We start from the raw sequence: 24,003 nt of genomic DNA, 5'->3' as shown, positions 1-24,003 counted from the left end.
CGCACCATCTCTGATGTAGGGTGTGGTGGTGGTGGTGGTGTAAGCAAGGATGTGTATGCATGTATACACGTCATCATCTGTACATGGGCGTCACCCACACACACGTGTTGGCGTTGTCACTTTTCTCTCGTCTCTGCGTTTTTTTTTATTTGGCGCTCGAACGACATTGTATTTTCGTCTGCGCCTCGGCCTATTCGTTTTTTTTTTTGCGTGCACTGCGTGGCATGTCTCTTCTTTTGTTTGGTGTGGTTGGCCGTGGTGCTTGTATGGTGGGTCGTCCGCGATAATGATTGTTGAGGAGTTGCTAATCGTGTGCGAAGGTGCGCCCTCTACTCCGCTCTCTGTGGCCTTCACCTGCTCTTCTTTTTCGGGGATATCGAGCGCGCACATATACACGCACGCATACAAAATACGCCACACATGGTGTTCCTGGTCATTTTTGTTTGGTGCATTTCATCGCTGCGATTGTGATGAGGCGCTGTCGCTGCTTGCGCACAGGCTCGCTGACTCTCTCCCCCTCTCCCTGTTTTCCCTGATCTTCTCTTGTTTTGTGATGCGTGTGTCTCCTATCGCAGCAGACGGAATGCACGGATGTGTCATGTCATCTCCTCAGCGGATGATATATATATATATTTCACAATGCCGCGGCTCTGTGCATCTTCGTGCTCATCTGCCTGCTGTATCGTCGAAGCCACTGAAGGGTCTGTGCGTTCACGTCTTGGTGCAGCTCGTGTCATGACTGCTCGTATGTTTCGTTTTCCTTTTTTTAATAATTTCTGTGCGCTCAGCCCTTCTCAGCTTGCGCGCCATTTTTTGTGCACCTTCCCCCCACACCATCACATGTGTCTGGCCGATGTTGTGCGGTTGAGTGAGGTGCTGTAGTGTCGCGGAGGGAAGGCTTGGTTCTACGACGTGTGTACGCCTGTATGTGTCTGAGGGCAGTATGTGCTTGTGCTGGTGACACTTCAGCACCACTGTCAGGCCGCTTCCTCTGCAGGCATCCGCGCGGGGATTTCGGAAGGCAAACAGAGCGATGATGCCACCATTTGTGCGCCACACAGCTACAAACGAAACGAAAGCGAGACTTCTATCAATCGGGCTTGGAGTCACCTCACTATTGGAATTTAAGGGTCGAGACAGGATGTGTCGTGGCGTTAGAGAACCCCTGGCCGTCTCGCGGACGAAGTCCAGATACGAGAAGGCGCATGTGCTGTGGAGCAGCACGTCATTACGTACTCGACGCGTGTGCTGTCCTCTGAGTCCGTCGGACCAACCACAGTGCTGCGACGGTAGCCTCATCTCCAAGACCGATCTCGACTTTTCCACTCTTCAGAGTCATCACTTGCCTCCTCCTTGGAATGTGTCGGCATCGCATGCCGTTACGCCCCCTTTCTCATCACCTCCATCTTTCGCTCGCTCGCTCTTTTCCCGTAAGAGAGGCAGCTGTGCTGCCCTGCGTCGCGAACACGAGCGCAGGAGGCACCACCCTCCTCGTTCCGCAGAAGGTGCACCGACGCAGCTTTTGGCGCAGACACACACACATACACACAAATACACGCCACGCGTCGAAAAATGGCTGCCTTGCAGCACGTGAACTCCGCTACGGAGATCACACCGCTGCTCGCGTGCGGTGGTGACTACGTCAAAAATGGCACGCAGACGCTGTCCATCGCGTCGGTGTACGCAACGCTGGATGCGCTGGAGAGCCTCTGGCAGGCACAGACGGAGAAGCAGCATCTTTCAGTCCGTGGGCACGCACAAGCTTTGCGGCACTACCACGCCGTGTACGAGGCGAGTGCGCGGTGCGTGCCTCTGTCGCTGACTCGCTGGGAGCAGTGGCTTGCTGGACTGAGCAAGCAGGGCGCACAATCCACGGTGGGTGCCTGCCCAGATGAGCTGTCCAGCTCGAGTTCTCCGCAAGTGGAAAGGGTGCAGAAGGAGCTTGTCGACTCCTATTGGCACCTCTATCGGCGGCTCTGTTGGGGCAGCTCTGGCGCTGCAAAGGCTGGACTTGCCGCTGTGCTGGAGCATACCGACAGCGCTGCGTCGGAGCTCCCATCTGTAATGGCCACTGACACAGCTTCCCTTCTAGCGGAGCAGGAGGCGGCACTGGCGAAGCCTCTGCAAGCCTTTGCGCGCCTCTCCGCTGAATCGGCACACTTGTTCGCCGATTACCCGCTGATCGGGAGGGTGGAGCGGCTGTGGCTCAGCGAAACAGTCTTGGCCGCCCTCGGCGAGCCTGCCGAGCCTCTTGTGGAGATGCTCGTGAGGAGGACGTTCAAGAGAGACCTGCAGGTGCCATCTGTTGCCCTCCCTGAGGTGCTCCGTGAGTATGAGGAAAGCGAGATTAATGAGCATAAAATCAAGGATATTGTCGCCGTTGGGCAGGCGACGCTGAGCTCATCCTGGATGCGTGCAGCATCTGCCCTGCACGCCCACACGATACATCTCACCGGCACGACTAGGCCCAATGACGTGGGTGGGAAGCCGGAAGCCTCATCCCCGTCTGGCGATGCGCGGCGGAAGGAATTAGAGGAGCAGCTGCTGAGCGTTCTGATAAAGGTTCCGAGAGGGCAGGGGTTCCTTCCTGCGCTGGGACTTCTTATGCAGCGGCTGATGGAGGAGAACGCTGAGGCGTCCGCATCTACCGGCCCGTGGTGCGGCCTGAATGGGTCACAGACACAGTTTTACCTTTATCTGCTGCACCAATGGTTTGCAACGTACATCGGCTCCCACCACCGGTGGTCCGTTACGGATATGTTTGCTGCCTCAGACGACGCGGACTTGTGGATGTTTTTGCTTGACCGCCATGCGGTGTGCCTCACATGGGCTCTGGTGACGGAGCAGCCTGCTTTGCAGGACCCGGCGGTGTGTATGCATGCCGATGCGCAGTTGGGCTACTTGAATGTCCTTGCCACCAGTGTAGATAAACTGCGCGCCGTGTTCTTCTCGGTGGTGCACTGTGCGCAACTCTACCACGCGTCTACCAGTGCCTTCACCAAGATGGAAAAGCGTGAGTCGCGACTGAAGGCGGCGACAGCGGCCACGCACTCGTGGATGAAGGAAATCGGCGTGGAGACGTTTTGTCGCGCGCTTCTGAATGATTTGCTTGACGCGACCGCGCAATGGGAGGAGGCGCAAGGTGACTACGATGCTTGCGTGCAGCAACGCGCGCTCCTGGTAGAGGCGGAGCTGAAGCTGATTCTGTATGACACCATGATGATGCTGCAGTGCCCGGAGCGATCAACGCAGCGGCTCGAGAGAATCGTGGAGGCTGCCCTGGCCATGTGCGATGCGTGGGGCACATCTGAGCGGGAATCCAGCGGCTGTACGCGTCACGAGCACCAAGACCTGGCGCTCCCTATTATTGGGATGGTCGGACGTTGCCTTCATCGTATCTCTGCTAGCTTGCGATGTGACGTTGCCACCGTCTCCGCCGTGTCTGAAGCGCAGGCTAGTCTCTATCTGAGGGCTGTACAGTGGGTGAAGAGATGCATTGTCGCTGCGGCTGCCATCGGTGGTGATCTTGGCTCCCTGTGGGATGAGTGGACGAGCTTGGTTTCTATTCCGGTTTTTGCGGCGGAGCAGCATTCCAGCGGAGAATCATCCCATCGGCTTTATCCCCCTGCGTTTCTGGGCTACGCTGTTCCGGCAACTGGGCGAGGACGGGCGTCTCGTCAAACTATTGTGAGTGGCGGCCTCGACGATGTGTGTTGGGAGCGGCGCACTGTCGCGAAAGCCGTTCGAAAAGAGCTGAGAACAGGCATAGACGGGGGCGGCAGCGGTGACGAGCGCGTGTCATCCTGCATCGACACAGCGGGATCCGGAGAGGAAGAGTCGGAGCACCCACCGCTTAAAAAGACACGTGCGGCTTGAGGACGCTTCCTATTCTGTGCGCAGCCGACAGATGCGCGCGTGTCTGTGGCTTCCGCTGAAGTGAGGTTGTGGTTGATTGTTGCCTCTACATGTATTCCCCGTGTGTGTGGGGGGGAGAGGAGGGGAGACTGTAACGGCGTCCTTTTCGCATAACGTCACTCGGAGGCTCCTTGGAGAGCCCCACCCTGGAAACGAGAAAAAAAAGGCAGCACGATCAGTGCGTAATTGGGGAACTCTTGTAAAGGCACGGTCGTGTGTTTCGCGTGTGTGTGTGTGTTGTTGTACAACCGTGTCCCCACGCGGCCCCACAGACTCCCTTCGAGGCGAGTATTGCCCTCCGCCTCCTCACTGGCTCACCTCGCTGCCGCACGTGCGATGCTGCCATTTTTTGTTTTGCCTATCGCGCGACTCCCACTTCAGGTCGCGGGGATTCAACTGACGGCCTCTCTTGTGAAGCACTCCGGTCTCTCTGTTTTGCACTACCCACCTGCGCTATGTTTTCTTTGTGAATCTCCTCTCTGTGCATCTGTGGTGGCAATGAATGACGGCACGCACACGCGGCCTTTTTCGCACGCGTCACTCCACGGGACTGATTCTGGTTGCATCGTCGGTGGCGTCCGCTTTCATCGGATTTCATTGCACATCTACTGACGCTCTGTTTCTGCGGCGTTATGATTTTTATTTCCCAATCACAAATTCTCGTGCCACATCCTTCCATCCAGATGGGCCTCTGACTAGGTGTAGTGCGCCTTTTCCCTCTCCCCCTCCCGCCACCACCGTCCACCATCCCGTTTAGCACACACACACACACACACACACACACACACACACACACACACGCCCGCCTCTCCGCCTGGCCCGGCTGTGCTATTCCTCCCGCCATCGACACCACGCGTCTTCGTCGTCCTCGCCACTATCATCTCTCTCCGTGACGAGGACCAGCGCAGTAACCTCTGTGACGAAGAGGAAACGGCGGGTCCCTTTTCGCTTGTTTTTGCTGGATAACGCTGCAGGGGGTGTCCCCTCCTCCTCCTCGTCCTCTCCCACTCACCCACCCGCTCTCTGCGTTGAAGCGGGAGGTGTTTGGTTGTTGGGGGAGTTGGGTGGTCTTGATTTCGGTTTCTGCATTCCCGCGCGCACATATACACCACCCATCGACGAGGGCGAGCTTCGCTCATCTACGTGTTTTCCTCACACATACACAGGCGCACGCGTTATTTTCCCCGACTTCGCGGGGTTAACGCTGATCCACACATCAGCCGGAACGAGTCATCGAGGAGAGGCGAAAACAGAATCTGGGTGACTCTCCATCTAATCAACGTTCACACGAGCAATACGCACCATCGCCCCTTTGTCTTTTTAAAGTATTATTTCGTTCTCCGTGCATGTGTTGTCTACGCTCCTGGACACTCGTGACGCTCCTTTGCTTGTTGTTCGCTTCCTTGAGCGTACAGCAGCCATGTTCAAGGAAATTTCCTTCGATGATGCGGACGTTTCCTGTGAATCACGTGAAGATACTCGCTTGGCCGCCGAGAACGTAGCCGGTGCGGGGAAGGGTGGAAAGGCTTTTGTGAGGTTCCATCGCCCAGGTGAGGAGGGCTTCAGCATTGTGGCCGGCGCGTGCGACGACAAGGACGCACACCATGACGCTCATTTCATGAGCGGCGACGCGTGGATGTCGAAGGACTGTCACTGCATCCAGTGTGAGACGCTTCGTGTGCTCTCGCGGTACTCGGAGATGCGTGCGCAGCCGAATATATTCCCTGTCATCGTCATCGTCGACCTTGATAACTTTGGTTTCAATCAGTTTAAGTCCATCCCGACGTACGCCGACGTTGAGCTGCTCGATCACGTTCTTCTGTGGAGCTTTTTCGGCTCGTGCTTTACACGCCATCATCGCGCGTGGCCAAGCGAGCAGACTGTCTGCGAGCGGCTGCCGAATCGTGCCGTGTCCGTGAATGCTGCCGGCACCACCAAGCGCTCCATCTGGGAGATCTTGGTGGAGAAACAGCAGGTGTTCTTTACGCCTTGCGGCGGGCAAACACAGGCAGCTGATAATGTCATGCTTCGCGTGCTGCAGGCTCTTCAGGGTATCGAGGCAGTACTCCTTACAGGCGACGTGGAGCTCATAAACGAAATCTACCGCAACCGTCGGTTGCTCGGGATGAAGTCGCGCCGGCACAACGAGGATGAGCTGTCAGATAAGTTGACGGTGATTAACGTGGACGACATGGACAAACGTTTTGTGCCGGTGTGGCGGTCACTGTGCAGTCGCCTTCGCGGTACATTGCGTGACGTCGGGGCGATCGGCAGCTGCAACGATGGCGATGCATGACGGCTGCCGCGCGGAAAAGGCCCGTCGCTTGACGCGCTCTCCGTTCTTCTTTTGTTGGCGTTTGTATTCTTTTTTTTGTTTTCTCGCATGTGTTCCGATGTGTGTCTGTGGTCATTCTCCAGCGTGTGTCCTCTTTTTTATTATTTTTCTGTGCACACGAGGCTGCTGGCTGCCGCTTTCATGACACACACACACACACAGACACACAGCGAGGCATTAGTGCGTCTGGCTACTTCCTGAGCACTCGCAGACTGCCCTGATGCACAAAATGACCCCAGATTTTGGTCTGTGTCGCTCTTCTTCTTCCCCTTTGTTCCGTCCTCTCGCTGGCGTGCGTGTGGCTCCGTACGTCTCGCCCCCAAATCTCTTGCTGCCTCCCCGTGTCTCGTCCCTTCCATCCCTTTGTTTTGGCCTCATCTGTCGACCTCACCTTTTGCCCCTGTGCTCCCTCTCCCCTTTTTTCTTGCTCTCACGTCGGACCTATAGCTCTCCGTTGCTCTCTCTTTTCTCGTTCTGTCTGCACGATTCGAGGTTCTGCCTCTTTCCGATTGCCTTTCCCTTTTTTTCTCCCGCCGGTCCGTTGGTGAGCTCGGCTCTTTCGGCCTATGTCACATCGCACATGGTACGTGGGGCATGATTGCCTCTGCGGGAGGTGCAAGTGTCTCTGTGGGGGGGAGGGGTAGCCTCGCCTCTCGTCACCCCCTATGCCCAAAAGCCAACTCAGATTTCTCTTGTGTGCTCGTTTTATCGTGCGTTGACTTCATCTGCTCACGTCCCCTCTCCCCACCCGTCACCTCACGTCTCTGCGCCTCTTTCTCCAGAATGCGCAGACGCATCGTCCCCACATCCATACCCCTCTCACGCCTTTCTGCCCTCGTCTTTCTTACTCTCAGCTCTCTCTCTAACCGGCGCCCGGCTCTGATGACCAAGAAATACAGTGGCAGCGAAATCGTTTCGTGGATAGCGAGTGCGGACGACGAGCCCTCGCGCTCTTTCGCTTCTCACCTGCCTCCTTCCCCCTCCCCTTTCCTTTCCTACGCCCGCCAAATGAGTGCACCGCTCCAGTCGGAGGAAACAAAGATGTGAGCGCGTCCTTGCTTTGTTTGCTCCGTTGCGCGGTCGTGGTGCGCTTTGATCGGGCCACAGCGGTGCGGCATGGCCGAGGGATGAGGACGAGCGATATTTCTTTGTTTTTTTTTCGCTGTTGTTGTTTTTCCTTTTCCGTGTTCAGTGAAGGCGATCGCCGCCACTGTTAGCTGCGCCGGTGGTCTCATGTTTGCTTGCGAAGGATTTGGAATGAACGGATGGGTCTTGTTCTCGAGTTGTTTTCACTGTCCGTGCCTTGAGTGTAAGCCTCCCCTCCTGCCCTCCAACAGCCCCCTGCATATCTCCACCCGTTGTGTCAAGGAAGCTGTGGGGGCAGGCGGCTCTGCACTCTCCTCTGTACACAGACACAGCGTAGACGCGTGTGTATGCTATTGAATAACGGACGTGCTCTATGCCTGCGGGTACGGCCCTCCGTGTTACACAGCCTCTTTCTTCTTTCTCTGGCCCCCTCCCTCCGTCCTCTGCTCTGCCGCTGCGTCTCCTTGGTTGACAAACGGAGATGGGGTATTCGTACTCGATGCAGAATAGGTGAGAGAGGCGCGGGCGACTGGGGATGGGGCGAGACATGAAAGGAGGGACACGCGCCTGCGCCAACGAAATGACGTGAGCACGTGAAAGCAAGCTGGAAGGAAAGAGAGGTAAGAAGGCAGCACTCCATGTCTTTCTTTTTTTTGCGTGTGTGTGTGTCTTCCTGTGAATCTGAAGAGATCGAATTCTGCAAGCGTAATGCGAAAGGTGGAAAAGGAGAACGGGGGTCGGCGCTGCCTTAGCGCCTTCTGCACCCTTCCATCCTCGCCTCCACAAGCGAACACCCTCCCACTCAGCCTAGTTTCTCTTGATCTCTCCCTACACATACAAGGGAGGCCGAGAGCGACATATACGCAGACGTATAATTGGACGAGGCGGTGGTTCCTGTTGGCGAAGAAAAGCGAAGGGCAGGAGCTCGTACGTGAAGAGGTCGAGAAACGTGTACCTAATACGTAAGTTGTGGATTTTGAGTATAATAACCCCCCCGCGCAAGAAAAAAAAAGGAATGTATAAAGCATTCCATGGAGGCTACTCAGCTCTACCGCGGTTGACTGAACCCTCTGGACCACCGCCTTCTGATATATTTGTCTTTATCCCCCCCCCTTCTGCCGTTCCTCCGTGCTGGCTGCGAATGAATCGGTGAAGCGGGACTGTGCGACTTCACTCTTCACATCTTTCCAATTTTGTCTCTTCGCGTTCCGCTTCGTTTGTGGTGCGCGCCTACAGCGAATCCGTCCAGCCTATACACCGCACCTGGCGAGGAGGCACAAGCGAGCGGTGGACTTGTTTTATTTGTTTTTTTTTATTTCATTTTCTTTGAGCTTTTCTTTCAGTGGTATGTGGCTTCGTGGAGTTGCACACGGGCGCAGAAAAACGCACACATCGGGCAGGCGCGCGCATACAGCGACGGCTACTGGGGTATGCATCGATGCATGTTTTCTTTTTTTGTTGTCGACTGTGTTCTGGCATCCCGTCGTTCCCCTCGTCCGGTGTAGGATGGCGCTCTGCGTTGTGGAAGTGTTTTTCTTGTTATGGGGGGTTTTCGCAGCTTACCTGTTCTTTCTGTGTCCCTCCGCATCCACAACCGTGTGCTCGTGCGTGTGCGTGTGTGTGTGTGCCTCGGTGATGTGCATGACTGCTTCACGCTCGGCCTCGATCGCGTCTGGGAGTGTTTTGTTTGTGTGGTGCGTCTCATCTCGCTACCAGATCGAAGACAACCAGGTCGTGAGAAGAGACACAACAGGTGCAGTTGTCTGTGTGACCTGTCTCTCTGCTAGAACTTCTATCCCGAGTGGGGGCACACATTCGTAATTTTGGAGGAATAGGTTCACTGTGCTCTCGAGTTTTTTTTTTGAGTGTGCCGTCGCGCATATTAGCTCACGGGTACCGTAACCCTGGCGTCTGCGTCTCTTGTTCTGTTCATGGAAGCAGTAAACAGAGAGGGAGAGAAGGCGGACGTGTGGACTTTCGTAGGACACATTCGAAGGTGAACGTCACATTGTTGTCGTTGTTTCGGGTGTGCGGTTCCTCCTTCAGCCTTTTTCTCTTTTTTTCTCTACCCTGCAAAGTGTTCTTGTATTCGTGATGCCGTGTCGGGGTCCCGGATGTACTGCTGCTGGAGCGACGCACAAACACGCACACGCACACGCTCACATGCGTTGGAGACACAGAGGCGAACGGGGCAGCCGATTAAACGTCGGTGAGAAGCGTGACTACGTTCCATGGGCCTTCTCATTGTGTGATGCTCTGCTGACGTGTCGAACACGCTACGTGCCGGTCTCTTCTGGGTGTGCGCTTCTGTGATCTGTCGCCTTCACATTGCTCGTTAGCTACGCCGCATATACCTCGTGTAGAGCGTTGGCTGATTCCTGTTCTTTTTCTTTTTTTCGAGGGGGGGGAAGCCATTCAGATTTTGAGCGCCAAAAATAAAATGCCGAATGGCGAAGTGACGCGTGTGTGTGTGTGCTGCTGCTGTAACTGCAGGAGAGATAGGGCGGAGGAGAGTGGAGTACCATTCTCCTCCGTTTTGCGGCGACGTGTGTGACGTCCGTGCTGGACCAAAGCGGCCTGTGAAGGTCAGTGCAGCAGAGGGTGGCGTAGGGGCCGAAGGCAGTCATGGCGCCACTCATCCAGTTTGTACCGTGGCTTCTCCTCCGTATCCATATGTGCACCTTTCTCTCTCTCCCGTTTTGTGTGGCTCCTTTTTTTCCCGAACAACTCCGTTATCCAACATCCATTCGCACCCGTCTGCGACCACTGCCCATGCTCCAGGCTACGCAGATGTGGAGGACGAAGACGGACTGCTGAGGGAGACGCATTTCTTTTTCATTTTTCTAGATCGCCCCGCTTGCCGGACTCATTCCTCTCGCGCCCCGCAGACTGGGGGCGTATGGGTGCGCCTCATTCCTTGGTGTACCTCACCATGAGTAACGCTTTCGAGCCCCGTATGAGCGCGATGCGAGCGCGCCTGTCGAGCCTGTGCCACACAGTCGATCAACAGGAAGAGGAACAGCAGCAGCAGCGTCGCGCTGTTGAGCATCGCTACTTTATGGAGGTGAGGGGAGCAGGCTCTGCGGCGGCACCTGCGGCAACACAGCTGATAGCTTCCACGTCGACACCTCCATCGTCGGCGCCTATCTCAAGGCCAATCACCACCAAGAGTCAAATTCTGCGCACCGATGGTATCAGCGAACGGGACGTGAACCAAGTGCACAGCGCACCAAGGAAGGATACCCCTTTTGGTCACCACTTCGGCGCGAGCAGCCCGTCCGCCTCCATCCCACGCACCCGTGCTGCGAAGCCTGCGTCTGGAGTGAATGCGATGCTGCAGCTTGCACGACACCACGCTTCCGGCTCCTCGTCTGGGGCTGCCGCAACAAAGGACATCGTAGACTTCACAGGTGGCCGAGCAAGCCCGGTGCCAAATGCCCCTGCCACCATATCCCCCGGAGCCTTCGCTGTAAACACACGAGAAGACACCGTAGATTCTTCGCCCGTTCCACTCATGCCGGGTGGCGTTGCCGGTTTGCACTCGTACGGGTTTCGAGAGCGGTTTCCAAGCCCTCGCCGACTCACCGCGTCACTCGCCGCAAACGCGATGGATCTGGTCCCCCGTGATGGAGACGGATGCACACCACACACCACTCCTCGCGGGGAGTCGCGCATCACAGCAGCCGACACGACGATCGTTGACCCTATGCTTCCCGATGAGGAGTCCTCTTTCGATGCCTTTCGCGTTGTACAGGAGCGGTTGCGCCAGAAGATGAAGCAACTCACGGCTCTCTCTCCAAACCCTGGCGTGTCACTACCAACGAGAGGTGCCCCCGTCGAGTCTTCCGTGAGTGAGGAAGCAACAGCGCACCGGGAAGGGCTTCCCAACAGAAGCCTCACCGGGTCTCGTGCGGTGAGTGATGGTGAAGATTCAAGCCCTTCACCCCGGCCACCGCCGGGTACGCGTGCTGAAACGGCCACCCCAACGCGCTCGCCCAGCGAGCATGGCTCCTCTTCGCACGACACTATCCCACTCCCACCGACATCGTCGTGCTACCAGCATGCTGAAGGCGACGTCTCGATAGATGTGGAAGTGCTGTCCGCGGCGGCGGAGCCCGACACCGAAAATGTGCGCGAGACTCTGCTCTTCACTCATGGGCCTCTGCATTCCTCTGTCGTAGGCGACCCCGACGAGACGGCGGCGGTGACGCGCGAATGGCAGTGGACCAGGTGCGGCGTGCCACCCACCAACGCAGGCGCGGCAAATGGGCCGTGTGGTGTCTTTCGCGACCCGACCGCTCGTCACCCCAGGGTCTCACGGATGCTGTCAAGCGATGCGCACTTCAACCCAACAGCTGCGGAGCAGCGGGTGGGCTCGCGTGAGTACCGATGGTCGCCTGAGGTGACGACGGCAGAACGCGCACAGAGTGGTCGCGGGAGGAGTGGGCGAATGGCTGCAGGGAATCAGCATGGTGTCCTCTCAGCGCCGCGACACTCGGGGTCTCGGCACGCGCCGTCGTCAACATCAGCGTCGCGCCGGTCTGCGACGCGCGAGGGGAGCGCGTCCACGGCTGCCAGGTCCTGCATGTCAGCGCCGAGGGCAGCTGCGCGACCAAAGCCGATTTCTCTCAACGTGGAGGCGACGATTCTCTGCCCCGTCACCGGTGCGGAGCTGTTTGCACTCCTGCGAATGCGCGGACTCATCGACTCCGAGGGTGACACGGAGGAGTACCGGCTCCCACCTGTGCGCTGTCACCGCTTGTACGTGACAGCCGAGGAGCACCGCCAGCTGAAACTGCTTCGGCAGTCCTTACACTCTCTGGTCGCGGAGGAGCAGCGCCAGGACATCCCATCCTATCAGCGCGTCACGGTCTCTGCGCGGTCGCGGAACGCCGAGTTTGCTCCCCCACCGCCGGTGCTGCGCTACATGGATGTGTGAGCGAGGGCGAAGCTTTTTCTTGCGCTTCTTCACCTCCTGGGGTTGCTAGCAAGTGCCTTTCATAGACGTCCCCCTTTTTGCGTTATGGCGTCAAGGGGACTTCATTGCCCTTGCCTCTTCTCACGCCGCTCGTGCCGCGCCGGCAGTGCTGGCGTGTGGCATGCGCCCTCGTCCCACCGCCTCTGGACGCTCGGGTTGTGCGTATTTTTTCTTATGCTGTGGTTTGTCATGAATAGATCCGCATCCATTTCGGGTGCCCTTTTTTTCCTCTTACGCGGGGAAGGGAAGGTCGCAACGACGATGGCGTCTGCCCCCTTCCAATCCCCCGCCTGTCCCCTAGAGACCAAAACGGACACGCCCAGGCACTCTTTGCATTAGGGCACTAGCGCGTGCGCGTGGCGAGAGACGGGGCTCTGAGCCTTGTAATATTGCGAGAGGATGCAATAGGAGGGAGCATTGACGTCCGCACAGCACATCCTTGAGAACAGTGTAGCCCAGCGACGGATGCAGCTGCACCATCTAAACACTCGACTCAAGCGAAACGATCGGCACTTCTCGATCGGTTGGTGTGTGTGTGTGTGTGCACATGTTTGTGCGAAGTTCTTTGCGGAGACTGACTGCTCTTGCTCTCCCAGCGCCTCTTACTTTGTGTATGTGTGTGGGCAATGTCTACGTGCGTACCCCCTCCCTGACGGCGGCAATGCTCTCCCCTCGTACTCGCTTTTTCGTATCCCTCTCCCCCACCGTCTCTCATCCATTTGAAACTCCTCGTATCATCGCTGCCACTCTGTACTTCTCTGCTGACTACGGTTCTGCACTAGGCACCCACACGCACAGACAAGGTCAACACGGTCACTGAGGGACGCTGGCACCGAACGACACTCCTCAGACAGAAAAGGTGACCTCCTTGGTTGAGCGCTGTCCTGTTTCTCTTTCCAGAGCCCTTACTCGCACAATTTTATTCGTTTTCTTTTTTTTTCCGATGCGCTGCCGCTCGATCCGGTGCGGAATAGTGCAGAAAGCGCTCACACCAAACGTCGAGACGCGCGTAAAGGGACGTGCAGCCGCCACCTCAACCACCGCGAGCGTTCACTGGGAGAATGCACCGCCGCTGCCGCCTCGGAGTGGGGCACCGCAATTCCCAACGGATGCTTCGACCTCGACAGTGTTCAGGCCTGCGACGGCACAGCGTACCGGATGTAGCGAGCATTGGACGAAGTGCCGTTCGCAGAACGGTGCAGCAGAGCCGACAGCGAAGAAAGGGGAGATGGAGCACCGCAGTGAATTCGACATCACCGGTGCTGCTGATCTGACAGAGGCCAGAACTGTCTCCGACGTCGTGTTTTTGCCAGGGCGAGACGAGGCCGGAACGGAATCTCCGCTGACACGTGAGCAAGTCACTGTCTGCGACCTGGCGTGCCAAGGTGCATCACTGTTCATTGGGGGCGAGGCAGGTACCGGCAAGTCGCACCTTTTGCGTGCCATCGCAGAGAAGCTGACGGCACAGGGGCACCGCATTGCCATCACGGCTTCCACTGGTATTGCCGCGTTGAACATCGGTGGGAACACTTTCCACAGCACCTTTGGCGTGCCTCTACCCACCCCAGACGATATGATGGACCTGCCTACGAAGCCTCCACCCACGGATGCCACCCTCGACGTCGACGACGGTCCCGAGAACAGGGGCGGCAATGGTGAAGACATCGAGGAGGATGTGGTTGTAGACGACTTCGGCACAGGGCCCTCGGTCGAAAAATTCGGACACCCGCGTCGACTGCGATTCAGAAACACCGGTGTTCTCGCGGAGGTGGACGTAGTGGTCATCGACGAAGTTTCCATGCTGCACGCGGGGGTACTTGAGTCTTTTGAGCGGGCAGCCCGTCGCAGGGCAGGGTGTGACGCCAGTCGGCCGTTCGGGGGTCTGCAGATGATTCTCTCCGGCGACTTTCTTCAACTCACGCCGTTCGCCTCTGTCAGTGCCCGTTTCGGCAGACGGCGGCGCTACCGTCACGTCGATGATGAAAGGCCCAACAAAGACGACGACCGCATCGTCTGCCAATGCGTCAGTCCTGAGAGCGACGATGCACAGGCGTCCGCAGACGAGGCCACGATTCCAGCGGAGGCGGCAGAGAAGTCATGTCGTACCGCCGACGTCGCTGCCGCGTCTGAGGTAGAGAGCACATTGCCTGCGAAACAAAGCAAGCGGAAGCGAGTCTCCGGTGCCTCCGATTCTAGCGCCGGGACGCGTCGCCGCGGCGACCTGTGGTACTATGACAAGCCCATGTTCGAGAGCTGGTGCTTTACCCACTATCTCCTTCATGTACAGCTTCGAGAACCACAGCGCCAGCATGATCAAAGGTTCGCCGCCGACTTGAATCACCTGCGGCAGGGCCGGCTTCCCTATCGACTGTCGCGCTCCGGTTTTCTGAACGCGGCGGTCGAGGATGCCGTGCGCCTTCTACCGACCAAGGGAGCCGTCAAGAACTACAACGACCGCAAGATGTTGGAGCTGGAAGGAGAGGAGCGACTTTTTCCAACGCAACTTACCGTGACTGATGCGATGCGCGCGCCTTCCGTTGGTACTGCAGCAGAGCAGAAGTGGGAAGATGCCGACGACGGCGGCGAATGCGGAGCCACACTGCTTGTGCACTACCGTTTCCGCTCCCCTACGAAAAGTGCCGGAGTCGTGCTCAAGCAGCGAGGGCGACTACGGGACATGGAGGCGACTGCCGTCGCTCGCACCCTGGAGGAGGTTTGCCTCTTTCCTCGTGGCTCTGTTCAGGTCTACGGCCTCCCCTCACCGCTCTCGTACTCCACGTCCTTGTCGGCTGTGTGTGTGCGCTGCAGTGGCGCAACTCACTACGTTGCAGAGGTCCGCCGATGCACTATGAAGAACGTCCTGGAGATGTGTTCTGGAGCCCCTGGCGCTCGAGACGGCGAGGCCGTGTCGAGGAACGTCAACGGCGCTCAGGGGTACGCGCGCGCAGTCGCTCGCCTGCAGCCCCTCGGTGTTTTGTTTCCGCGAGAAGTCGTGCGTGTAGAAGCGGTGGGGCCACGGCAGCTAATGCGTCGGCTGCAACCGTTTATGCAGGAGAACTTGCGCCAGGCTATCCGAAAGGATACCGTGCTGCAGGATAAGCGGCTGAAGGTCGGGTGTCGTGTGATGCTGCTACGCAACTTGACGCTTCAGTATGTGAATGGCTCTCTTGGCACGGTGGTTGGGTTTCGATCGTTCTCGGCCTGCAAGGATCTCTTGCCGGAGGAGATGAAGGCGCGTGCGACCCCGGCACACCTGCTGGAGCGTGTCGCTGTGCATTTCACAGGGAGCGGACAGGGCGGCGCGGCAAGCGCCGTGCAGGTGCCTGTAGTGCGGATGGACGCAGACGGCAAAGATGTCGCGATTCCTTGGATCACGCTGCCGGTTTCGGTCACGAAGCAGGACTGGTGCTTCACCTTGCATGCCGCCTGCATCCCGTTGACACCGGCGTACGCGTTCACAGTGCACAAAGTCCAAGGCGTTACGCTAAACCATGCCGTGCTCTTTGACGCCGGGGATATGTTTCCGTGTGATCACCTTGTGTACGTCGCGTCGAGTCGCGTGCGCAAGTTCGAGCACCTGCGCATCGTGAATCTCTCTCCGCGTATGATATCGGTGCACAAGCCCTCGCTCCTTTTCACCCAAAAGATTCCAAGCGTCGAGGCCGCAGCCGCGACGTTGGCGGCCTGGAAGTCGACGCCGCGCTCAGGACAGTTGCTCTACCTTCCCTCTCACCTTGACCGAGAATCACCTCGGTAGAGGTGGCGCGTGCCCCTGCAGACGGTGCGAGCAACGTACCATGCCCGTTTCCGCGACGGAGACTGCCTGAAGTTGTATACACGTATGCATATATATGTATGCGTGCTGCTTGTGCATCTTCTGTGCGTGTCTTTTCCTACTTGTTTTCCGTTTGTTTTGTTGTGCACGTGTTGTGTTGGACAAGGCTGACACACACATACAGACACAGGTCACCGACCTCCGCTACTCAGAGTTATCTGTTTGGTAGACGAAGGAGGAGAGCGTGTTCTCTTCTTATCCGCTTTCGCTGTCTCGAATACAGCTTTCGTCCTTGTGTGACCACTGCTCCACCTTCTCCCTGCTATAAAATCCCCTGCAAGGTAGAAAGCGAGCGCCGAACCTGCCTTCTCACGGCGGAGGTTATTCTTTGTGCGTGGTGAGGTGCGTTCATCTGTGCCTTCTGTGGCCCTTGTGCGGCAAAACACCACATCGCGTCTCGCTGCCATTGTTACGCACGCCGGCGCGATGTCTCAGAGGAAAGGGGATAGGCGCATGGCGCCTCTCGCGCGAATCTCTGGAGACTACAACCGCGCTGCTTTCCACCGCACCATGTCACGCTTCCACCGTTTCCCTCTTCGTCTCATCTTTCCATCGATAATGCGCAAATACATTAACGTACACGTCCGCCCACACACGTGTGCGAGAGAGAGCCTGCTACATGACCCCACGGACTCAACAGCATAACTATCCTCCCGGCTTCCCTTGATCGCTTCGCTTCCGTCGTTCTGCCCTTGTTGCTCTGTGCCAGTAACACGTTGCGCAGCCTCGTGGCATCCTTCTCATTGGGCTCCCGTCTCACCTCCGCTTCTCTACATTTTCCTCAGCCGCTTTCCACCCACGTTTACCGCAGCTCTTCTTTACGCGAAACGATATATATATATATATATAACAAATCACCGGCAAGCCAGAGACAGTCGAAACACTCCGACACGTACGGCGTGTCGCGTTGGTTTCAAGCGGCCAAGAGCAAAGCTATATGTTAGTTTTCTGGGTTGTGTAGTAGCGTCGCGTGCCTGTCCTTCTCGTCATACGTGGGGTTATCACAACCACTACCACCCCTCCCCTGCCTCCTCTTCTTTCCCCTGCCTCACCACCATCTTCCCCTCAAGCAACTCCGCTACGTCTGTATGTCTGAGCTCGTCAAGCTTGACGTGGGCCACCAGGACTATGCCTGGGGCAAGGATGCCGCGTCCAGCTTCGTGGCGAAGATGAAGGGGTTGACGAACGACAAGTCCGGTAAGATGTTTGCCGAGTTGTGGGTAGGCACGCACCTCAACTGCCCGTCGAAGATCGCCGACGGCAACGCGCAGCTGCTCGAGGACTTCCTGAAGCAGCCAGAGAATAAGAAGAAGTACTTTTCGGAAGCTCACCAGGCTACGACCTTCCGTGACACTGTGCCGTACCTGCTGAAGATTCTGTCGATTCGCACGGCTCTGTCGATTCAGGCGCACCCGTGCAAGAAGTTTGCCGAGGAGCTGCACGCTGCGAGGCCGGATAAGTACAAGGACCCGAACCACAAGCCTGAGCTCATTTGCGCCTTGACCCCCTTTGAGGCACTCTGCTGCTTCCGACCGCTCGGGGCCATCATCGCGTATCTGAAGCGCATTCCAGAGCTGGCTGAGCTTGTAGGCGCCGAAGCGGTGCTGGGTCAGTACATGATGGCGCCGGAGACCGCGCTGCCTGCAACCGACAGCGACGAGGAGAAGCAGTTACTGAAGACTATGATGACGACCGTGTATGCGGCCGCGGATGACGTCGTCACGAAGGCGCTGCGTCTGCACCTTCAGTGCATCGAGGAGAAGGGTGCGCAGTGCGCCGAAGACGAGCTCTTTGCTCGTATTTACAGGCAGTACCCGGATGATGTCGGGTGCTGGATGGTTTACTTCCTCAATTACGTACAGATGGTGCCCGGGGAGGCTCTCTTCCTATCGGACAGCGAGCCGCACGCATATATCAGCGGCGACGGTGTCGAGATCATGGCATGCAGCGACAACGTCGTGCGTGCTGGACTCACGCCGAAGTGGAAGGATGTGCCGACGCTCATAAGCATGTTGAAGTACGACACGACCGGGCTTGCGTCTGCCCGCCACGAGAAGAAGATCGGCGAGGACGCGGCGCAGTGGCAGGTGCAGTATTACCAACCACCGGCACAGTTCCCCGACTTTTCGCTGTACCGCCTGCAGTACGAGCATGCTTCAGGCAACGGGATGACCTCCGTGACCCTGCCGACGATAGGCCTGGGTTTCTGCTTGGAGGGGTCTGCCAAGGTGAACGATACGACGGTGAACGCCGGCGACTGCTTTGCGGTGCCGTACGGCAAGCTCACGTGCCAAGCCGAGGGAGCGAAGGCGCTTGTGTTTGTTGCGTCGACCAACGACTTGAGCGACAAGTAACCGAGTTTCCTTCAACATTGACGTTGGGTGGTGCGTGCTGAGCGACCACAGTGGCAGGCGAATTTGAAAGACGTTCGTCGCTGTCTTGCGTCAGGGCCGAAGAGGTAGAATACGCTGAGCTAAGTACTGTCTCCACCTTTTTTTTGCCCTTTTTTCGCCTCGTAGGCCACCGTGCTCTACGTGCTTGCGGGTGGGTGTGCGTGTGTGTGGACATGGGAGTGCAATGCCTCCTTGGCGTTCTACTTGACGGACGTGTCACTGCACATACACACACACACACACACACACACGCACATCTGCCCACGACAGCTGATAGGCTCACTCGTGATGAGAGCATGCACGCATTCTGTGCGCACACCTCTCTCCCTTTCCTCCTCTCTCCTTAACCATGCTGCATGAAAAAAAAGAAATATAGTACTTTTCTCATGCTTTCTTCGGTGCCTCTCGTGTCTTCCTCTCACGCACACACGCACACACGCACTCTCTCTCTCGCTGGGTCTCTCCCGCGTTGGTGGTCTTCGCGTTGGCTCCGTCCTGTTTTGCCCGCTGCTGTCTGCTGCGGTTGTTGTCCATGTCGTCTCGTGCGTGCTGCGGTGCTGACGATGCGCGCACTCTCCCGTCCCATTCTCTTGTCCATTGCTTTTTTTTTTTCGACAGCCGCCTTCTCTTTCTTTGTACCATATCTCCGCGGAAGGTGAGACTCATGCAGGTGTCGTGTCGAGGGCGGATGTCAGGGTCGACGTTTTTCGTTTCGTTGGGCTAGTTAACGCGAATAGTCCCGCCTGAGCGAAGCGAATTGGAGCAAGGCGGAGACGGATGAGGGTGGGGGTGGGGACTCGTTGCGGTTGGTGAGTGAGGACGTGTGTGGTCTGAGGACCACAAATACTCGTGCCGATAAACACGAGGATGCGAGTGATGCGCGGGCGGCCTTCCTTCTCGTTGCACTTGAAACGTGATTTCCGCTCAGCCGCCCATCTCCTTGATTGAAGTGTTTTATTTTTATTCTTGCCGATGTGCCTTCTCTGTTCTGCTCCCTCCTCCCCCTCTCTCAGGATCATCAATAACGCGCTCCACTTACATCAAGCTCCAACTTCTGCATGTCCACACATGCACTCCGAAAAAAAAAAGAGCACCGCGGCCCACGCCGATGCTCTTACTTTGCAGACAACAGCAAAAGAAAAAAAAACCTTCTTTCGTATATATCTCGTCGCTTGTTGGACCGTCCCTCTCTCCTCTCCCGATACGTTTATGCCGTGCACGCATGTACACTCCATCTCTTGCTCGCGCCCCCTTCCTGCATGTATGCCTCCGATGTTGTCGTCGATGTTTCCCCCCCCCCCCTCTCCCCCTTCTCTGTATCTCCTCGCGCACGCTTTCACGGACGCTTCCTCTCATTTTGTTTTACCTTTCTTTTACTGTTATTATTCGCCCCGCGGGCACGAGGCCTCTCTCTCTCCCTCTCGCTGGATACCAGGACTTATTATTTCATTGCTGCCTCGCCGCCCCCGTTGGTGGGGTGCCTTTGTCATTTGGTGTGTCGCAGATGGGCACACAGGACTTTTTCATGCGGGCTGGTGACGCGTGTGTGTGTATGTGTGACTCTGAGCTTATGTGCCGATGCGAACAGGGCGGGAGAAGAGAAGTACCAATGTGCCCTGTGCAACGTCAGCAAAATCATACTCTGCACGGTGCAGCGCAGCAGAAACGAGCGAGAAGAAACAAAAATGCAAGTCGAAAAAGAAAGTGTGTGTAGCGCGGCCTGCCTGTCCACCATTCACGTCCACTGCAGTTGCCTTCAGCATCTGCGCATCGGCACTGAAACAGCTCTTTGTGTTGGGACAGGGAGTGAAAAGGAGAGAGGGTGCACGCTGCTTCTGGTGGTCTGCTAGGCTCACACGGCGGAGTAGGTTTTCTCTTTTTTTTGCCTCCTTCAGCAGGCACGCTGTCGCTGCTCGCAGCTATCTCGTGGGATGCTGTATGGACACATGGGTCTTTTCTTTTTCGCTTTAGGTGCACTGCGCATGCTCTCCTCACTCGTGTGCCTTCTCTCGCTCTTTCTCTTTCCTCTCTCTTTTTTGTGGTTTAAACTCGGTCGCGAACGCCCGTCACCCCCCTCCCTCCCCCAAACACACACACACGCACATACATGCGTCATTCATGGCTCTGTGCATCCGCGCTGCGTTGGTGGCGCGTCTCTCCCCATCGATGATCGCTCTTCTCTCCCCCCAGCACACGCGTGCTGGAGGACCACACGCACAGGGACCGTACGTACTTACCACGATAGACGGAATAAGAACGAGGTCACCAGCACAAAGAGTCACACACACATACACACACACAGACTTGCCCCTTCCTCCACCTCCTACTCCCGCTTTCTAGCGATTCGTGGAATCGGCGAATCGCCGCGGGCACAAACAAGTCCGATACAGAGGGAGAGACCAACTGGGGAGGTGACACAGCGTGGTGTCGTCACACCCGCACCCGCCACCTCGTGCGTCCCTGGAGGTGTCTCTCTCTGCGTTGTTTCTGTCGTGGTTGTATGCTTTTCATCGTTTTGTATTATTTTTTTTTTGCGCCAGGGCATTGGCAGGGTCCTATGCGTGGCGGCGGTTTTTCAATGCCGATGAATCACAGTAACCGAACCCGCTCGCACTTCGCTTCTCTTCCTCCCTCCCTCTAGGGCCCCTCCCGCCGCCGCCCCACGTGTCGCCCCACAACCGCTGCCTTGTCGCAGGCGCTGCTTCTACATGGCGTCCGTACAGCGGCAGACCAAAGAAGTGCAGGAGCAACATCAGCGACAGCTACGAGAGCTGCTGAAGCAGCCCGATAATGATGAGTGCATGGACTGCCGCGCGCGTAACCCGACGTGGGCTAGTGTGAATCTCGGCATCTTCATCTGCATCCGCTGCAGCGGCCTGCATCGTCAGCTGGGCGTGCACATCAGCAAAGTAAAGAGTTGCACGATGGATCTCTGGGAGCCGGAGCAGATCGCCTTCATGTCAAAGATGGGCAACAAGCGCGCCAAGCGTACCTTCGAGGCCACCATTCCGGCCAGCTACGTGAAGCCTGGGGAACGGGATACCTCAGCGAAGGTAATGAAGTGGATTCACCTAAAATATGTGCAGAGACGGTACCATCGGCCATTTCTTCCGTCTGCGGCGGATTCCATCAGCGAAGCTGCCGATGATGGCCAAAGGGACGCGAAGGGCGCCAGAGTACATACAGCTGACGAAGATCGCCAACGCGTACCACCGGCCACAACACCAATGCCTGTCAGGGAGACGGTGCCGCTGATCTCGAACCCGGTCGAAAAGACTCGGGCAGCAGCTCAGGCTTCACATGCTGCGCTCGACAACAACCCCTCCCCTCGACCCGCGCTCGGCGCTTTGTATCTGCCAAAGCAGAAGGAAGCGGCCATCCTCGATTGGCTGCGCAGCGCCACACCTTGTGTAGTGATAGAAGAACCCCTTAACACGTCCGCACCGCCAGTGCAGCCGACATCGGTCGCTAAGGCCGCTGTGCCGAATAGTGTTTTGTCTCTGACCGGGGTGACGCGCGAGATGCCGTCGCCGCCCACCTCCGTAACGGTCATCGTCGCCACCGCAGCGGAAGAACAAGAGACAGCCGCCCCGGCACTGGAAACCATGCCGGGCGGAGCCGAGGAAAGCGGCGTGAAGGTCAGCCGTCGCCGCAGGTCGAAGCGGACAACCCGGACAAAGACGATGGCGCCTCCTGTACCGCTCGCTGAGATGCTTAAAGATGCTACTGCACCAGTGGATACGTCGGTGCTTGCCCCGGAGGATCGCGACCGAGCTGGAGCGGCGAGAACGCCGCTGCCGCGAGAGCCCGCTGACGATGCTAAACAGCCCACTCAAGTGGCACCGGTAACGGAAACAGGACCTTACGAAGAGTTAGAGGTGCCAGCACGACCACGTCAGCATCGGCGCAAGCGAACGCCTCTGACGGAGGTGCTTGAGAGCGATCCGGTCCCACCGAAGCTGTCTTTCCCAGTCTTCTCGGCCTCGCGAGGGTCTTCGCCGCCCGAGCTTCCTTTGGCGCCGTCACCGACGTTGAGGACGGTGCTCGTGGAGCCGCGCCGCTCGTCAACGTGTGCTGTAGACAGTGTAGCACGCATTTCTCATCGGCACCGCAAGCAGGGTGGACGAGACCCGGAGATGCTGCCAGAGTCGCCCGGTCAACCAGCGACGCAAAAGCTGCCCCCTCGTTCTGCCCACGGGCCCCCTTGCGCGCCGTCACGAGCAACTCTCTCAGAAGCGCCGTCGCTGCTATCGGAGAAGCCGATGCCGCTCACCACCTCTAGTGCCACGGCGCTTGCGGGACCGACATCGGTTGAGCAGCGTGCACATTTCGTACCCCGTGTCGTGGATATGACGCTCGGCCAACCTGTCGAGACAATGAACTCATCCTTCGCTTCGTGTTGGTCGTCGCTCGCTGGTGCGACTCCTCAGACTCCCATGCGGGCGCCTTTCATGCGGCCCACCGCAGCAGCAGCGGTGCCCTCCGGCTACGGCGCATGGCAGACACATCGGCCGAAACAGGTCTTGAGCAAGCCGTATTTTCTCTGCAGCTCGCGACGAGCACTCCTGTCGCCGCCGGTGCCGGATGAGGACCAGTATGTTCCGCAGCAGGGCATTCGGTCGTCTGAGCCTTCCTACTCTGAGAAGCTGCAACAGCACCCGCCAACGTCTATGAAGTGGACGGCAACACCGTCAAACTCATCCTTTACCCGCCTTCGAGGCTCACTCTTGTCGCCCATAGCTGAGGAGGGCAGCGCGACGCAGCGGACGCCATCAACGCCGTTCTATCCGTCATCCGCACACAAAACCGGGACATTGAAGAACGTGCTGCAGATGCAACGACGCCTGGAGGAGCAGCTGCGTGTCCTGAAGGAGCGGTTCCGGCGGAACTCCTATCCCAAATAGGCGGCATCGATCAATGGAGAATGAACCACAACTGCCCAGTGTTTCGATGGGAGAGAAGTCGCGGGGTAGAGGCGAGGCCGCAATGGGGTGCTGTGAGCGCCTACTTCTATTGTCGAGGGGCCATCCTCGTGCCGCACGTATGGGATGCCCTCGCCTGCTTCAGAGGGCGGCCGCCCTCGCGCTCGTTGCACGCATCTCCCTATTCTTCTCATCGTGGCGATGTTGACGGTGTCTGCCTGCCTGTGTTTGTGTGTATGGGTGCCACCGGTGTATCGAAAGGATGACTCTCTCTCTTGCTCGTCTTTGTGCGTCTTACGTCGGTGGAGGGGGGAGGGGATGTTCCTCCTCGCTCATCATCTTATCCGGTACATGTGTTTCGTTGGTTACGGCGTGCGACGGCTCTCTGCTGAACAATACATGGATATATATATATATATGTATGGGCGAGATATAGACAACAGCGAAAGCAATGTATTCTAAGAGACGCCCTCCGTGGGGTAGGCTGATGCATTTCGATGTGTCTGTGTGTGTGGGGGGGGGGTGGCGTTGCAGCTTCC

General features: G+C 57.5%; 6 protein-coding genes across 6 annotated transcripts; all 6 read left to right on the top strand.

The window, feature by feature from the left end:
- Positions 1 to 1,572: 1,572 nt before the first annotated feature.
- LMXM_31_1620 (conserved hypothetical protein) lies at positions 1,573 to 3,876 on the top strand (the record flags this gene model as incomplete). Its single annotated transcript, XM_003877957.1, has 1 exon — positions 1,573 to 3,876. The coding sequence occupies one exon, from the start codon at positions 1,573 to 1,575 to the stop codon at positions 3,874 to 3,876; it is 2,304 nt and encodes a 767-aa protein (XP_003878006.1).
- A 1,459-nt stretch (positions 3,877 to 5,335) lies between these two features.
- LMXM_31_1610 (conserved hypothetical protein) lies at positions 5,336 to 6,211 on the top strand (the record flags this gene model as incomplete). Its single annotated transcript, XM_003877956.1, has 1 exon — positions 5,336 to 6,211. One exon carries the CDS (start codon positions 5,336 to 5,338, stop codon positions 6,209 to 6,211), a length of 876 nt encoding a protein of 291 aa, XP_003878005.1.
- Positions 6,212 to 10,268: 4,057 nt separating this feature from the next.
- On the top strand, positions 10,269 to 12,275 carry LMXM_31_1600 (conserved hypothetical protein; the record flags this gene model as incomplete). The annotated part of the gene is made up of 1 exon (XM_003877955.1): positions 10,269 to 12,275. The coding sequence occupies one exon, from the start codon at positions 10,269 to 10,271 to the stop codon at positions 12,273 to 12,275; it is 2,007 nt and encodes a 668-aa protein (XP_003878004.1).
- A 982-nt stretch (positions 12,276 to 13,257) lies between these two features.
- Positions 13,258 to 16,071, top strand: LMXM_31_1590 (helicase-like protein; the record flags this gene model as incomplete). Its single annotated transcript, XM_003877954.1, has 1 exon — positions 13,258 to 16,071. The coding sequence occupies one exon, from the start codon at positions 13,258 to 13,260 to the stop codon at positions 16,069 to 16,071; it is 2,814 nt and encodes a 937-aa protein (XP_003878003.1).
- A 1,166-nt stretch (positions 16,072 to 17,237) lies between these two features.
- On the top strand, positions 17,238 to 18,503 carry LMXM_31_1580 (putative phosphomannose isomerase; the record flags this gene model as incomplete). The annotated part of the gene is made up of 1 exon (XM_003877953.1): positions 17,238 to 18,503. The coding sequence occupies one exon, from the start codon at positions 17,238 to 17,240 to the stop codon at positions 18,501 to 18,503; it is 1,266 nt and encodes a 421-aa protein (XP_003878002.1).
- Positions 18,504 to 21,250: 2,747 nt separating this feature from the next.
- Positions 21,251 to 23,446, top strand: LMXM_31_1570 (conserved hypothetical protein; the record flags this gene model as incomplete). Its single annotated transcript, XM_003877952.1, has 1 exon — positions 21,251 to 23,446. The coding sequence occupies one exon, from the start codon at positions 21,251 to 21,253 to the stop codon at positions 23,444 to 23,446; it is 2,196 nt and encodes a 731-aa protein (XP_003878001.1).
- Between the last annotated feature and the right edge of the window lie 557 nt (positions 23,447 to 24,003).

Source organism: Leishmania mexicana, chromosome 31 (genome assembly GCF_000234665.1).
Source record: "Leishmania mexicana MHOM/GT/2001/U1103 complete genome, chromosome 31".
Classification (NCBI taxonomy): Eukaryota; Euglenozoa; class Kinetoplastea; order Trypanosomatida; family Trypanosomatidae; genus Leishmania; species Leishmania mexicana.
The sequence above is the reverse complement of the archived record's forward strand: the minus strand, read 5'-3'. Positions and strand labels throughout refer to the sequence as shown.